This window comes from Nothobranchius furzeri, chromosome 2, assembly GCF_043380555.1.
Source record: "Nothobranchius furzeri strain GRZ-AD chromosome 2, NfurGRZ-RIMD1, whole genome shotgun sequence".
Taxonomy (NCBI): domain Eukaryota; kingdom Metazoa; phylum Chordata; class Actinopteri; order Cyprinodontiformes; family Nothobranchiidae; genus Nothobranchius; species Nothobranchius furzeri.
This window is the reverse complement of record NC_091742.1, coordinates 61,194,993-61,209,343: the sequence shown is the minus strand read 5'-3', so window position 1 is coordinate 61,209,343 and position 14,351 is coordinate 61,194,993. Positions and strand designations below refer to the sequence as shown.

At 39.8% G+C, this 14,351-nt stretch overlaps 1 protein-coding gene across 5 annotated transcripts in view; it reads left to right on the top strand.

Annotated features, from left to right (window-relative positions):
• The window catches only part of LOC107377236 (nck-associated protein 5), a 216,269-nt gene that overhangs the window by 176,728 nt on the left and 25,190 nt on the right, over nucleotides 1-14,351 (top strand). For all 5 annotated transcript variants that reach the window (XM_070547097.1, XM_070547098.1, XM_070547095.1 and 2 more), the window contains 5 exons: nucleotides 23-91; nucleotides 1,884-1,922; nucleotides 2,083-2,202; nucleotides 12,873-12,977; nucleotides 13,563-13,751. In XM_070547097.1, coding sequence (XP_070403198.1) covers nucleotides 23-91; nucleotides 1,884-1,922; nucleotides 2,083-2,202; nucleotides 12,873-12,977; nucleotides 13,563-13,751 — 522 coding nt within the window. The remainder of the gene's footprint in view (nucleotides 1-22; nucleotides 92-1,883; nucleotides 1,923-2,082; nucleotides 2,203-12,872; nucleotides 12,978-13,562; nucleotides 13,752-14,351) is intronic.

Genomic DNA, 14,351 nt, shown 5'->3' with positions numbered 1-14,351 from the left:
TAAGAGTCTGTTGTTTTTGCAGGAGGAGAACTCCGCCTTGGCCTTAGAGAATGAGAGCCAGAGGGAGCAGTATGAACGCTGTCTGGATGAGGTGAGCTGTCCTCAGCCAACGTTTTACATCCTTAGAAAAATCTGTAAGCTGACTTTGTTTTGCCTAAAGGGAACAAATGTCATAGCAGAGGAGAGTTTTAATGAGGTCCTGCACATTAGAACGGTTATCTGAGAGAATGGGGTTTACTGGTGGGTTGAATGCTAACAGTTCATTTGGGAGACTGGCTCAGTTTTCTGGTACTAAAATCTTATGAACAGATTAGTAGAAAAAAGGTTAAGGTGAATAAAATAGGAATAACAAGGAAATCAATTGAAACTTTTATTCATTTGAAAACGTGGCAAAGATGACATGTGATTTGTTAAAAATTACATGTTTCGATCACATGTGTCATCTTTAGCCCAAATAAGAGTTTACAAAATTTGAATAAATTTAAAAGAAAAAAAATCACATCACTTGAGTTCATTTTAGAGCTGCAATAGCAACAAGCTAGTTTTGGAACGCTAACTCTGTCCGGAGCTCTCACCCCTCCGTAGGCCACACACCCCTATTGGAACCTGCATTGCCAGAAGATACGAGATAGTGCTAAACACCTATCTTTCTTTCTTTCTTTCTTTCTTTCTTTCTTTCTTTCTTTCTTTCTTTCTTTCTTTCTTTCTTTCTTTCTTTCTTTCTTTCTTTTTTTGTTTCTTTCTTTCTTTCTTTCTTTCTTTCTTTCTTTCTTAACATTTTATTTGTTTAGTTCTGTTGTTGTGTTGCAGTGTTTTGCTGCTGTTGTGGCCTTTGTATTTCACTGAACCCTCTGGGACACCATAGTTTAGAGACGGTTTTGGCTTTTCCACCACTCTTCGTAAATGTTAGATATAACCAACTGTGTAACAAAAATGGCTGATTACAAATACCCAACTGGCTCGTCTGCAGTTGTTTATATTCAGTCACACATGGGGACAGAAAGAACTGCTTAATACCTTAACTTGGTCGGAGCAGAGAGTCTGAAGCAACAATAGCACTTACATGCCCTCGAGTTATTTGGGAAAGCTCGATAAGTTCTGTTCAGGGAGTTGCACCATGAAGATGAAGCATTCCTGCTCCCTGCAGAAGTACCGCCACAGGGAAGTTTGTCCAATTTGTGCCGGAACCAAAGCGCTTGGTGTGAGGCGTTAAAAACCATGAGATGAAAGAAAGAGGATGAGGAAGGCGAATTACATTCGTCATGGATTGTTTTTGTTGAAAATTCACTCCTTGACTCTGTTCTGAGATTTCTCGACTTTGTTGTGTTTATTAGTCAAGAGATTTCTTATGTTTAAGGTTCAGCACTGATCCAGTTTAACGAGATTCTTTTTCCCGCTCGTGCACAAGTCATACAGTCAGTGCAATCCAGGTCAGAGCCTATTAAGTCAAATAGTTCATCTTTCAATTGTACAGTGCAGGAGGCATGTTGGTAACCAGAAACAGGGCTCATTTCACCATATTTACTTCTGTCTCACTTCCATTCAATAATCCAGAGTGGGAGCTCTCCAAAGAGCCGATGCGGCTTCACACGCTGCTAATGAGCAATCGATGCGCGGCAATCGGAGCTGCGTCTTCATCGGCCTTGTGGTCTGACGTGTGAGCTGCTGTGAGACCTGAGCAGCAGGCACAGCAGCACTTAAAACAATCGCTTTCCTGCTTCTACACCAATTCAGAGTTGTCAATACAACAATTAGGAAGTGAGAGCCCGTACTGTATAGCAGTGTAAGAGTAGAGCAACTCATTTCTGCTGCAACGTAGAAAACCGGAGACGGCTCACTGAAGTAAATGTTTCAATAATCTGTTGTTTTTCTGCTTCTTTAAGGTTGCCAATCAAGTTGTGCAGGCACTTCTAACACAAAAGGTTTGTTTATTCCTTTGAAATCCATTTTACTGTTAATTTCAAAAGTGTTTATTTTGTTGAAAAAATGTTTTGTTTTGTGCTTTAAATGACATTTTTGCCTGAATATTTTAAAACGGTACGGATAAAATATTGGTAAAAACATCATTCTCTGTTGCTCCAGGATTTGAGAGAGGAATGCCTGAAGCTGCGAACAAGAGTTTTCGACTTAGAGCAGCAGAATCGGGCGCTGGGTGTTTTGTTCCAGCAGCGGATCAAGCCTGCGTCAGACCTGCTTCTCCAGGTAACCAAACCTGCAAGGAAAGCTTTCTGTGTCTTACTTTGATTTGTTGTTTTAGAACCTTTTGTAAAAACATCCTGCTACCAAATACCACATTTCCCAACAATAATTCCCAAAATTATTATTTGTTTTTAAAATGCAAACAACAGTTGCTTGTCTTCAGTCATTTGGAGGATAAAAGTATAACCACCATTATTTTCAATCCTCTATGGCAGCGCTATTGAATTCCAGGCCTCGAGGGCCGGTCTCCAGCACAGTTTGGTTTTAACCCTGCTTCAACACACCTGATTTCAATTAGTAGGTGATTAACAGGCTTCTGTACAGCCTGATGAGCTGCTGCACAGGTGATTCAACCACTGAATCTAGTGTTGGACCAGACAAGTCACTAAAACGTGTTGGATAGCGGCTCTCGAGGCCCGGAATTTAATACCCCTGCTTTATGGGTTTCATAATAACCTAAAATGTTTCCAAATATGCATTAAACTAACACAGAGCTATTTCCTGCTTCTCTGCCCTACTGGTTGAAAGTGGAATTACAACTGTATTGAACAACCCTCCTGCAGCCTGCTGTAGCTAGTGCTAACAACAGGCTAACACTAACATAATCTAATGAATACTCAAATAAACCACAAAGTAAAAAGATCCACACAAAAAATAATGTATTACTTACAAGTCCAGTAGCAACAAAGCCAGGTCACCATCAGTGATTTTGTAGCTACCTTTAGCTTCCTCAACCTAGTGTAGGCCACGTCAATGTTTACTCCAGTTTTAGTGCTTTGCTTTGCCTCCAAGGACATTATTCTCTTACTTTTACTTCCAGACTCTGGTATGATGCCAACAGAAAAAGCAAACTTCTTTTTTCCTTTTTCGTGCGCTTTTTACTATCGACAAAATGAAAACGCTAACTGCTAGCATTACAGCTTGGAGCCGTAAAGCAGGTAAAGAGCAACTCCTAGGGCACCTGCCTAGTCCTCAAAACTGTTAGGTGCAGTGACTGGTCAGCAGAGGGCTGCAGAGTGTTGTCAAATATGAAACTGGTCAAGTTTCTAACACAACAATCACTGAGATCAGTGTTAAAGCTCCAGCTTAATGGTTTAAAAACTATCTAGTATTACTTTAAAGGCATACTATGCAACATTTTAATATTTTAAATCATTTTCTTGAGCCAGTATGTGCTAAAATTAACCTTTACAGGGTTAATGAAATCTCTCTCAGACCCCACTGCCCTCTGTGGCCAGAATACCGCACCTGCAGCTTCAGAGTTGGCAGACCGTTCCCTGCTGGTGGAAGGAGTTGTGGAGTGGAGTGGAGCTGACATGGTGGAGCTGGAGTCTGCTTGCAGCACGTTCCTGCGTGTTTTAGATCATGAACACAACTGATTTGTTTGATTTAAAGATGAGCCACTCCTGTAGACACTAATGAAGCCTGGGGAGATGTTTCAGATATTAGATTAACCCTTCGGGTGCCAGAGTTTTTTCAAGAAAGTATTCAATTTAACATGACTATTTCAAAAGGTTGTAGCTTGGAAATGGTTGGAGATAAAGGTAAACTGTAAATGAGAAAAATCTTCAGAAGGACCCAAAGTTTGTGTTGGGATCAAATTCAATCATCTAATTTTCTTATGATGATGTCATCAGGCTGCCACATCGGAATGCATAACTTTTTACAGATGTTCCGTCTTATTTTTACATATTTACAAATGTCTATAATATTTAGAAATTTTGTATTTATTTATGTATATTTAAAGCTCTTTTTAAATTAATTAAATATTTTTATTTGATTTTTATGATTATGTAGGGATGGGTACCTTTGACATTTGAATTGATTTGGTACTAATTCCCAGTACCTAGGAATCGATACCGGTACTTAATGCTACCAATTTTCACTACTTTTGAGTGTTTATTATTTTAATTCTCTTTTATAAATAAATATATATTTTTCTCAATATTTAACCATATTTGATAAATATCACGATAAATAACATACAACTGTTTGTATTTTAACTTCGTCCTTGTAGTTTTATAATCTGATAATTAAACTGAAGCAAACATCTTTACTGTGAACTACATTTACTGTGTATCTTCATTCCTTTTGCCGTCCTTGTTCATTTGATTTTTCCTACTGGGAAGTTAGAATTTCCGAGGAGAAGCTGATAACAATGGTGGCAATGGAAGCTAACATATCAAGCTAACGTTATCTTAAACAGTTTATTTAGCTGCTGGAGCAGATTAAAACGATGATGCCTCACACTTAGATTGTTGTTGCTGGTTTCATCTTCACCCAATCACCCGTCGCACTTAGTAAAGTGAAGCCAAACTTTAGAGCGCGTTCATGTTCTTCTAGTCGGAAATTCGGAGTTCCGAGGAGAAAGCGAACGCACCTTTAGCGAAACGGAAGCTAACATATCACGCTAACGTTATCTTAAACATTTTATTTACCTACGGGAGCAGATTAAGATGATAATGTCACACTTAGATCGTTGTCGCTGGTTTCATCATCACCCAGTTACCCATCACATTTAGTGAAGTGGACCCAAGCTTTAGCGTGCGTCCTTTCTACCCATGCTGCTCTGTTTACAACTCGCTCGCAGCGACCGACGACATAACGCTCTTGCACATGCGCAGCTGTCTAGGCAAGTTCTCGTTATGAAGGACGGGTACTGAAACGAGGCACCTTTTGAAATGACATGAATCGGTGCTCAGTCGGTACTATGGAATTCGGTCGGTACCTTAAAAAGTACAGAATTCGGTACCCGTCCCAATTATGTGGCACACTTTGACTTCCATATATAACGCATCGGCATCTGCTGCTTTTTACGGCATATTTTTTTTACATTGCCACTAGGTCTGTCACATTACCAGTGTTTTTACCATCATTTCTACAGCCATCTTGTCCCAAAGACAGTGAAACAAATGTCAAACCCAACGGTTGGAGCTTGTAAGTGCAGCAACATCAGTGTGATGATGCGCGCTGCAGCCGCGCCAATTTTTCAGGTTAGATGAGTGAATTTCTTCATCAGAGAGTCAATATTCTGCTTCATAATCAGAGTCAGTCATTACCAGACAAAAAGCTCAACAAAGGTCAACAAAGACCAGACCTGCCGGCAATTGTAAGTTTTTTCCCCTCTGATTGCTCGTCCTCTTTGTGCTGCGTTCACCTCCTCCTCTCCTCCTCTCCCCGACCAAGAACCTCTCAGCGGGAGGCAGTTTTCAAACTGTAAAAACTCCAAAACTTTCAATGTAAACACAGCCATAAGTGTTGCTCAGCCTGAAGTCACACATCTCCACTGTCTTCTGGTGTAAAGTAGTAACTTCATGAAGAACCGTATTTGTAGCTGTGGCTCTTTAAAATCAGCATGACGCTTATGGTGACTTTGGCCCTTAACCTTCCCGCCGTCCTCGTGGGTGACCCTGCGAGGAAAGTTGACCATTGAACAGTATTGATGGTTTATCCCTTGAGGTCCATATGGCAGGGGTGAGGAGTGAGCACCACCTCACCCCTGCCATATGGACCTCAAGGGATAAACCATCAATCCTGCTCAATGGTCAACTTTCCTCACGGGGTCACCCATGAGGAAGCCGGGAGGGTTAAAGGGTTAAGATGTTAAAAAGAAGAACGCACAGCAGGGAGATAAGTTTCATTTTCGGTTTGAACACAGTAAATTAATAACGGACACTAGGGGTGCTAAAAGCAAGCAAAACTGCCTAGTATCCCTTTAAAGCAGGGGTGCCCAATCCTGGTCCTGGAGGGCCGGTATCCTGCATGTTTTGGGTTGAACTCTGTTTCAACACACCTGGTTTCAATCAGCAGCTAATTAACAGGCTTCTGCAGAGCCTGATGAGCTGCTACACAGGTGTTTCAACCACTGAATCAAGTCTGTTGGAGCAGAAAAACCACAAAAACTGCTGGATACCGGCCCTCCAGAACCAGGATTGGGCACCTCTGCTTTAAAGCTCATACTTAAAACATGTGTCTCTCCAAAACAAGCATCAACTTAAACTTTGAATGTGTTTGGAACTTTTAATGTGGTAACTTAAAAATGTTTTAATCATATAACCTGTGACTAGAAATTGCTTCCATCTGATGTTGTAAAACGAGCCGTCAGACCACTCAGACAAGAGACTAACAGAGTTGTGAATATAAATAGGAAGGGTTAGATAGAAGAGGGGGATGACAGGTGCAGTGAAAACGAAGAGAGATGTGATAGCAGAGCTGAAATGATCGAGACGTACAGGTGGAAAAACTCCAGGCAGAATAAAGGGAGGGAAGAAAACCAGTAGAAATCACACGGTAGTGGAAGGTGCAAAGACACCTCTGGTGTCATTTTTGGACAAAAAAGAACACATTTGAAAGAAACTGCAATATAAAACACTCAGAGAGAGGAGTATTGATGATAGCACTCACTGAAGATGTGCAATGGCATTCAGCCAAGATTTGGTTTCTTCTTTCCCAAGTGATTCAGCTAGAGAGAACCCATTCATATCAGTCAGTTAGAAGCAAAACAGGTAAAAAATAACTAAACACTTCTTTTGTTTATCTCTATGAGCAAAGATACTGGATTCACCCACTTGCTTGTTATTAATAGTACGTTTGATTTAACTGTGTAATAATGTGCTGACGCTACAGCGGACGTTCGTTGCATTCATTACGAGTGTGTGTGGGAGAGCTGTTAAAGACAGCTACATTTATCCATGTCACAAAGATTGAGGACATCCTACAGAGGGTCTGTTTATCCCCACTTCAATTATCTCACTATTTCAGTTAAAATGACAAGAAGGGATGATCAGTACTTGTTTATAGAACCGGTGACTGAGCCAGGTGGTTTATTTATGCTGATGTTTTTTTTTACTCTCAGATTTAATGGTTTTGCCTGTCCTATGTGTGTTTGGATGGCATCAGTGGCGGCTCCAGAAATGTTTTTCTGCAGGTGCTATGAAGGAGCTAGTCTTTTTATTGAGGGTGCTATGAAGGAAGTGGTCATGTGTACCTATTGTTCTCTAAAACACCTTCAACACTAGCAGATACACATGCGTGCACAAAACCTCAACAACACCTGAAACAATCATTAATATACATCATAAACATATGAACAATCGCTGACTTTTCCATGAAATCATAAACACATACAGCCACACAGAAAACCATCTATAGTGTTGCAAGGTTAGCTAACGTTAGTGTTAGCATTTCCAGCGGCAAAACCCTCGACTGCTGCGGCGGTTGAGGGTTGACTCTCTTCATCCAGATCCGTAGGTTTTTGTGGGTCTGAGATCACTTCCAAACATTCATTCATTTCTGACTGAACCTGTGGACATTTGGGCAACAAAAACCGATCCATTTTACCACTAGCTCTACCTTTCACTCGTTCACAGGTGGAACATGAGGTCAAAGGTTAACATCAATTTCCTGTTTTGGTTTAAGTTTTAACTATCTCTATGATAATTTACTGATTATTTTTGTTTTGTATGTTAAATATGATCGCATCCACACGTTAAATTAAAATTAAATTGTAAAAAAAAAAAAAAAAAAAAAATCTATTTACTTGGGGGTGCTATGACTAATGCAGGGGTAACTATGGCGCACCCTAGCGCCCCGTGGCGCCGCCACTGGTTGACATCTGCTTCAGTAGTTTTTTGTAAAATCTGTTGTCTTTCTTATTTTTTATGTCTAGGGTGTGAATGTGTGTGAATGGGTGACTGGTTGTTTTGTAAAGCACCTTGGGGAGTTCCAGGGTTCTAGAAGGCACTATATCAAATACAGGCCATTTACCTTTTTTTCTGTATTTTCTGTTATCAGGTGATGCCTCTTCACCTAAACCCATTAATCTCATCCTATCTCACGGGCCCAATCCCTGTAGGCCACTATTGCCCTTTAATGGATCCCAAGCCCAGAAATCAGATTCCTTCTTTGGTTTCTAGAAGATGTTTCGGTTCTCATCCGAGATGCTTTGTCAATTCTGACTGGAGTTGCGCTCGTCAACCGTAGCTGCCTGTTGTTGTGTGAACGAGCTGAATCATCTATGAAATGCCCCTCCTCCCTAGCCTCTGATGAGTTTTTGAAGTTGTTAGCCCCTATTGTGCAGGAATGGCTGTTTTGATTAAACGTCTGAGGGGGTGACCTAGACTGACCCTTTGGATTACCATGATCTGGCTAACAGAAACTTCACCTGGACGTTCTTTATCATTTCCAAAGGCATTCGCAAATGTATTCACTTTTATTTCTTTACCAACGTCCCATCTAAATGAGATAACAGTCTGGCTTGGATAATAGCATTAATGTCATGACTCGAGGTAAGTGCCTAACCCAAGACATGCATCACTCGAGAATCATCACTCGTCGGGCAGAATAGGTCAAGTAAAGTTCTTTATTACAAAACGGGAACAGAAACAGCACAGGGAAGTCCTGCGAGAGTGAGCGGTGCAGCTCTAGTCCTTGTAGCATTCGGGATGAACGAGAGAGGAGGGGAAGCCGGGGTGAGCGCTCCGGGAGGGGTGAGGTAGCAGAGGGAATCCAAACAGGAACAACGGAGGAGGATGGGACGTGGTCTATGAGATCCAGAGGTCATAGACAGCAATGGTGGAGCAGGTGATGTGAGGATCCTGGGGAGAAGGAAAACAAACGCCAGACATAAGGGGTCATCCAAAAACGTAGTCCAAAAACACAGTCCGGGGTCATAAATCCAAGAGACAAGAAACGAGTCTAAACACGAGCAAACTAGAACAAGACAAGTGGCTGGGGCTACCTAAACTGGTGCAATCATCCGGCACAGTGAGGTGTCTCCATCCTCCTTTTAAACCCTGATTTCCTGATTTGGAAATCTCCTGCAGCTGCCGCTCCCTCTGCTCCTCACCTGTGGAGAACTCAATACTGATGAGAGGAGATGGTGTGACTCACCTCTGCCCAGGTACTTGACAGTTAAGAGCTTAAGCATCCTAAACCACACCAGTCCATCTACCTGAGGCGTATCCGCACACATAAACCTGGTTTTAGCAGCTCTTGTTTGACCGTATTAATATGCTCTTTATTCTCATCACAGTTAACTGGAGTTGGCACAGATATGTATCAAATACTCACAAGTCCTTGAATCGTTTTCTTGAAATTCCTTGTGTTTGGTAAAAACAAATAATTTTGATAAACCTTGGTTTGCACTCATATAAATTTGGGTTTCAGCTCAAAGAAAGTGAGCAAAACTTCAAATATATAAAGGAAAATACCCAGCTAGACATTTAATTCTTTTTTTCCTTGGAGCTTTCAGCAGAGAGAGACCTAATCATCAATACGAGCGTTCAGTTTCCCGTCCGGCTCCCAACCTTTCGCTTATCAGTAATGAAATGGTCCCCCGTTCCCTGTGGGCCTCTCGAGTTCCTCTGATAAAGAACCGTAACTCTTTAGATGGTAACCACAGCAGATGTGCCCCTTCCCTGCCTTCTGCTGAATAGGTTTCCTAAGATCATAATGCATTCATTTCATAAAGGCTTGGATTGTAAATCAATGAAAATAGAACGTTTATTTTTTTTTTTTTTTGATTTGGAGAGAAGATGTGGGCTAAAGCTGCTCATCAAATGTGACAGGTGGGTGTCAGATGAGTCATCAATTACTGGAGCAATGATTGTTTTCTCCAAAACTCTCTCACAACCTCAAAACATTGCAAGAATGGCATGATCTCATCTGGAATAATAAGAGCCAAAGCAAAACCAGAACTAATGAGGTTGCATCGAACCCCTAGACTCCAGTGTGCAAAAGCAAACAAAAATGTGTGAAGATCCAAACTTTCAGTAAGGCTGAAAACCGAGGCGGTAGGTCAGCTGATGCAGGCAGGAAACACATCTCTTAGTGTAGCTGCTGCGTGGTTTTGGAGATGGTTTCAGAGTTTCTGACAGCGGTTTCTGATACTGACAGATTTGTTTTGGAAGCCGCGTGTTGCCTGGTTGATATTCATTATCTTGAAATATGACCGCCGTCAGGAGAAAAGCAAAAGCGGAATGCCTTATTGTCTTCCGCAGTTAGCCTCAAAGTAAACGCCAAGCTAAGAAAGTCGTTCCTGACCCTAAAGGGTCAACAAGCTAATTCGACTTTGAGCTTTGGCCTTGAACCTCAAAAACCTCGTCATCTACCGTTTCCGTCCACTGCCTCCACCCCCCGTGACCCTGTGACACTATCGACTGAATCCTTGATGAGGATGCTGAGGAGGTGAAATTGAGCACCCAATGATAAGATCACGAGCTCCTGCGACACGTCAGCCACCCCCGCCCTGTCCAGACAGCAGGGAGGTCCTTCTAACACAAATGCCTGCAAATTATTGTTCCCAAATCCTGGAAATGGAACTCTGTCTACTCAATCTAAACATGCGCTAGTTCACCTTAAAAAAGTTTTTTTTCTTTTTCTTTGAGAAGTAAAATCACTGATACAGACTTTTTCCTGCTGGCGCCTCCTCTTGCCTACTCGCAGGCTCGCTCTGCTGCAGAATAAAGCTTCTTTTCTTTGACAAGTTGAACAGGCAGGAAAAAAAAAGTGTTAGGTTGCTGGGCTTTTGTCAGAGGTGAGCAGATGTAGATCTTCTGAGGAGTTTTTCCAAACCAAACAAACATTAACATCAAAGCATTTTATCAAAAAGAAGAAAAAAGGCAGTTCTTAGAAATCTGGAGAATGTTTATTTTTAATGAATTTTCAAAGTGTGTTTCTGTGTAAAACTTTCTTTTCCTATATATATAGATTTGTTTTAGATATTAAATCCCTTCAGATACTCTATAACTCATTAATTTTACCATATTTGAGCTATGGTGTTGAAATATGGGGAAATAATTACAGAGCTAATATTTATCATATATATTTACTTCAAAAAAGGTAGTTTGAATAATTTCCCATGCTAACTATTATGCACCAACAAACCCTGTCTTTATCCATTTAAAAAATCTAAAATTTCACAATATTATTGGCCTGCACACACTGGTTGTAGTATATCAGACATATCAGGCTCATCTTCCACCTTATCTCCAAAGGATGTTTGCGCAAAGGGAAGGAGGATATAATCTAAGAGGAACTGGGATTTTCAAAAAAAAATATATATATATATATATATATATATATATATATATATATATATATATATATATATATATATATACATGTTAGAACCAATAAAAAAAGATGTATCTCAGTAAGAGGAGTGAGTTTATGGAAAAGCCTCAAAGATAGATTAAAAAATTCATGCTCGTTGAAAATATTCAAAAAGACTTTCCGAGGACACCAAAATTAGTTTTGTCACACGTTTATACTTCTTGACTGATTTCAATTGATTTGGTTTTATTCATGTTTATACCTCTTGATTTGTTGAAATTAGGATGATTCATGCAATAACTGTATTGTTTACATGCTTATTTACATTTGATATTTATGACACTGTTGATTTTTTGTAATGAACTAATGGGTAGGCTTAAATAAATTTAACCTCAGCCAATACCTTTTCGTTCCTAAATTATATCTAAAGAAATTGTTTAATTTACAAGAGGAATTTGTACATGTGATAATTATTGTTATGATATTTGTTAGATATTTATTTTCCTTTTCATGTGTTTTATATATGTTGTTATGACGGGAAAAATAAATACAAATATACTATATATATATATATATATATATCTTGAGACATTTATTAATTATTAATTATATTATTGATTAATATGAGAAAATATTTGCAACAAGATTTAAAATAATAATAATTTATAGATTAAACTCACACACTAATGTATATAAATGCAACGTAGCATTTTAAATGTCAAAAACTTTGCAACAGTACATGCAAAAACCTTTTACGACTTTGACATCTCCCTAATAAATTTCTGCCAGAATAAAAGGAAGAGCTACATTTAGTTAGTAACAGTGACAATTATCTGTAAATAATTATAGAATGTATCAAAAATAGTTGGGAAATAATATTTAAGGTGGTGAAAAGATTAATTAAATAAATGAAGCATGACATTTGATTACGCTGTTTGGTCTTAGGTAAACTCTGACTAGCCATTAGCTCATTAGCAAAATCTAATTATTTCTCCAAACAGAAGCAGTTCAAATCAGCTAAAGAAAAGAGGACTTAGAATACAAGAATAAAGTCAACAGAGGAGAGTCGGTGAACCCATTCTCCCTGAGTTAGCTTTCGTCTTATACCCTCAGCAGCAAGTGTAGCGTGAGATCAAGCGCTCTGCTCCGCTATATTTCGAGCTTTAGTTAATTTGAGCATGGGGAATCAACGTAATTAAGTTCTGAGATGAATACTCTGAAATATATCTGTGTCCTTCCCTCCTCGTGTGCAGTAGTTTACTAGCAGAAGAATCTAGCACATAAAGTAAAAACTAGAATATCAGACGAATCCCTAACCCCCCAATGTAATTATTTCCTATTCACATTCATTTTATTTTTCTTGCTGATGACATTAATGACTTTGAGGGAGAGAATTGGGGCTCTGTGTGTTCTTGTCTTTATTTGTTGAGTGAAACTTTCGTGTAGGAATGTAGATTTGAAAGAATGTTGAATTTGATCAAAACTGGACAAAGAATCGATAGAAAACCTCACACCAATCTGTCCGTATCTCCGATCTTTACAGCAACGGCTTACTTCAATCTCTTGAGCCCCCTGAAGCAAGAATTCACTGTAGCGTGTCCTACCCTTCTGACTTTCAGAAACTCCACTCTCGGATCATGGATCTGTCTGCGGCTGATCTGCTGCTGGAGCCGGAGAGAAGCAAGGCTTTCCTTCTTTCCAGGAACACAGACTCTCCTTCGAACGTAAGCGGAGTGAGAACAGTTCCAAAGGCCGCACATCTTTCTTTTCCATTCGGCACCACAAAAAAACAAACCAAAAAAAAAAAAAAAGGAGAATCAGTGCGGCATATTAAGATACAGACACAACAATCCAATCCCAGTGAGCCGTGACCCCTTGCTGGTGGTATCACTTGGCACTAAAAGGAATAAATCCTTGTCATATTACCAGAAAACTATTGATTCAGACTCATCGCCAGTAAAAATGACTCCACAAGACACTATGGAACATTAGTCATCTTATGTATTATGCATTAAAGATGAGTTTTCTCCACTCTTTTACCCTTTTACCCCTCTGAGAATGTCACCTGATAAACTTTAATGTGCAGAGAAAGATGGAGCGATACACAACGATCATCCATATTAATCTAAAAGAAGCAGATAGGCATCACATCTTTGAGATTAGTGAAACGTCCTATCCTTTTATCTTAACAGAAAGTGCCCGCCTTGCAAGTTTGTAGCAAATTTGGCATTTCCTTATCCTCGGTAAGTTAGCCAAAGCCGCATCAACACCAACCTGAACATGCTCCACTATGTTTTTTTATCTGCTAGGAGGTTCCGTTGCATGGAAAAGCAGATCTACCAGCATCCAAGTGTCTGAGCCAGCTGAGTCTAACGGCACCGGCGCCTGTCTACCCACGCAGCAGCTGCAGCAGTAGTGAGCTATCCCTGTCAAGTGCATGCAGCGAATTCTCCAGCGGCTCATACACCTGGAATGATGGACGCTCCTGCGGGAAAATGGTAAACCCTCTCACTCTAAAACACCCAAACATCAGTTCTGCAAAAATAGTCATGAGTGGCAGCTAATCAAGGGTTTGAGGCCCTAATTAATCCCTAGTCTTTCTGTGAAGGTCTGTGTACCGTGACTGCAAATGGTGGTTCCCAAATCAGTGTTCGGTATTCAAATAATTAAAGAGATCAGTAAAAACAACCAGAAAAAATTACCTGATGAAATAAAAAATACAGTTTTCAAATGATGATTGAATTGATTTTAAGAACTAGAGCTATATTTACTAACTTGCTGTGAAACAGTGTTATTTTTCTTCCAGATGTACACAAATGTTTCAAAAAAGCTCAACTTTTGTCCCTAAAATACTTTCCTAAAAATCAGATTTGGTTTGGTTTTCGCTTGTTCATTTGACCTTTGAGCGTTCCCAAGGATGTCAGTAATCAGGTCTTGATGTGGCTAGTGAAAGCTTTATCAATAATGTGTTTATTAAAAATTGAGGCATTACTGTTTTTCATAGGACCAGATTGGTTCATTGGTTTGTAGATCAGAAAAGGAAAACTTTGGGAAGCACATTTAAAAGCGTTAAACTCATAACCGAAATGCCATGAGCA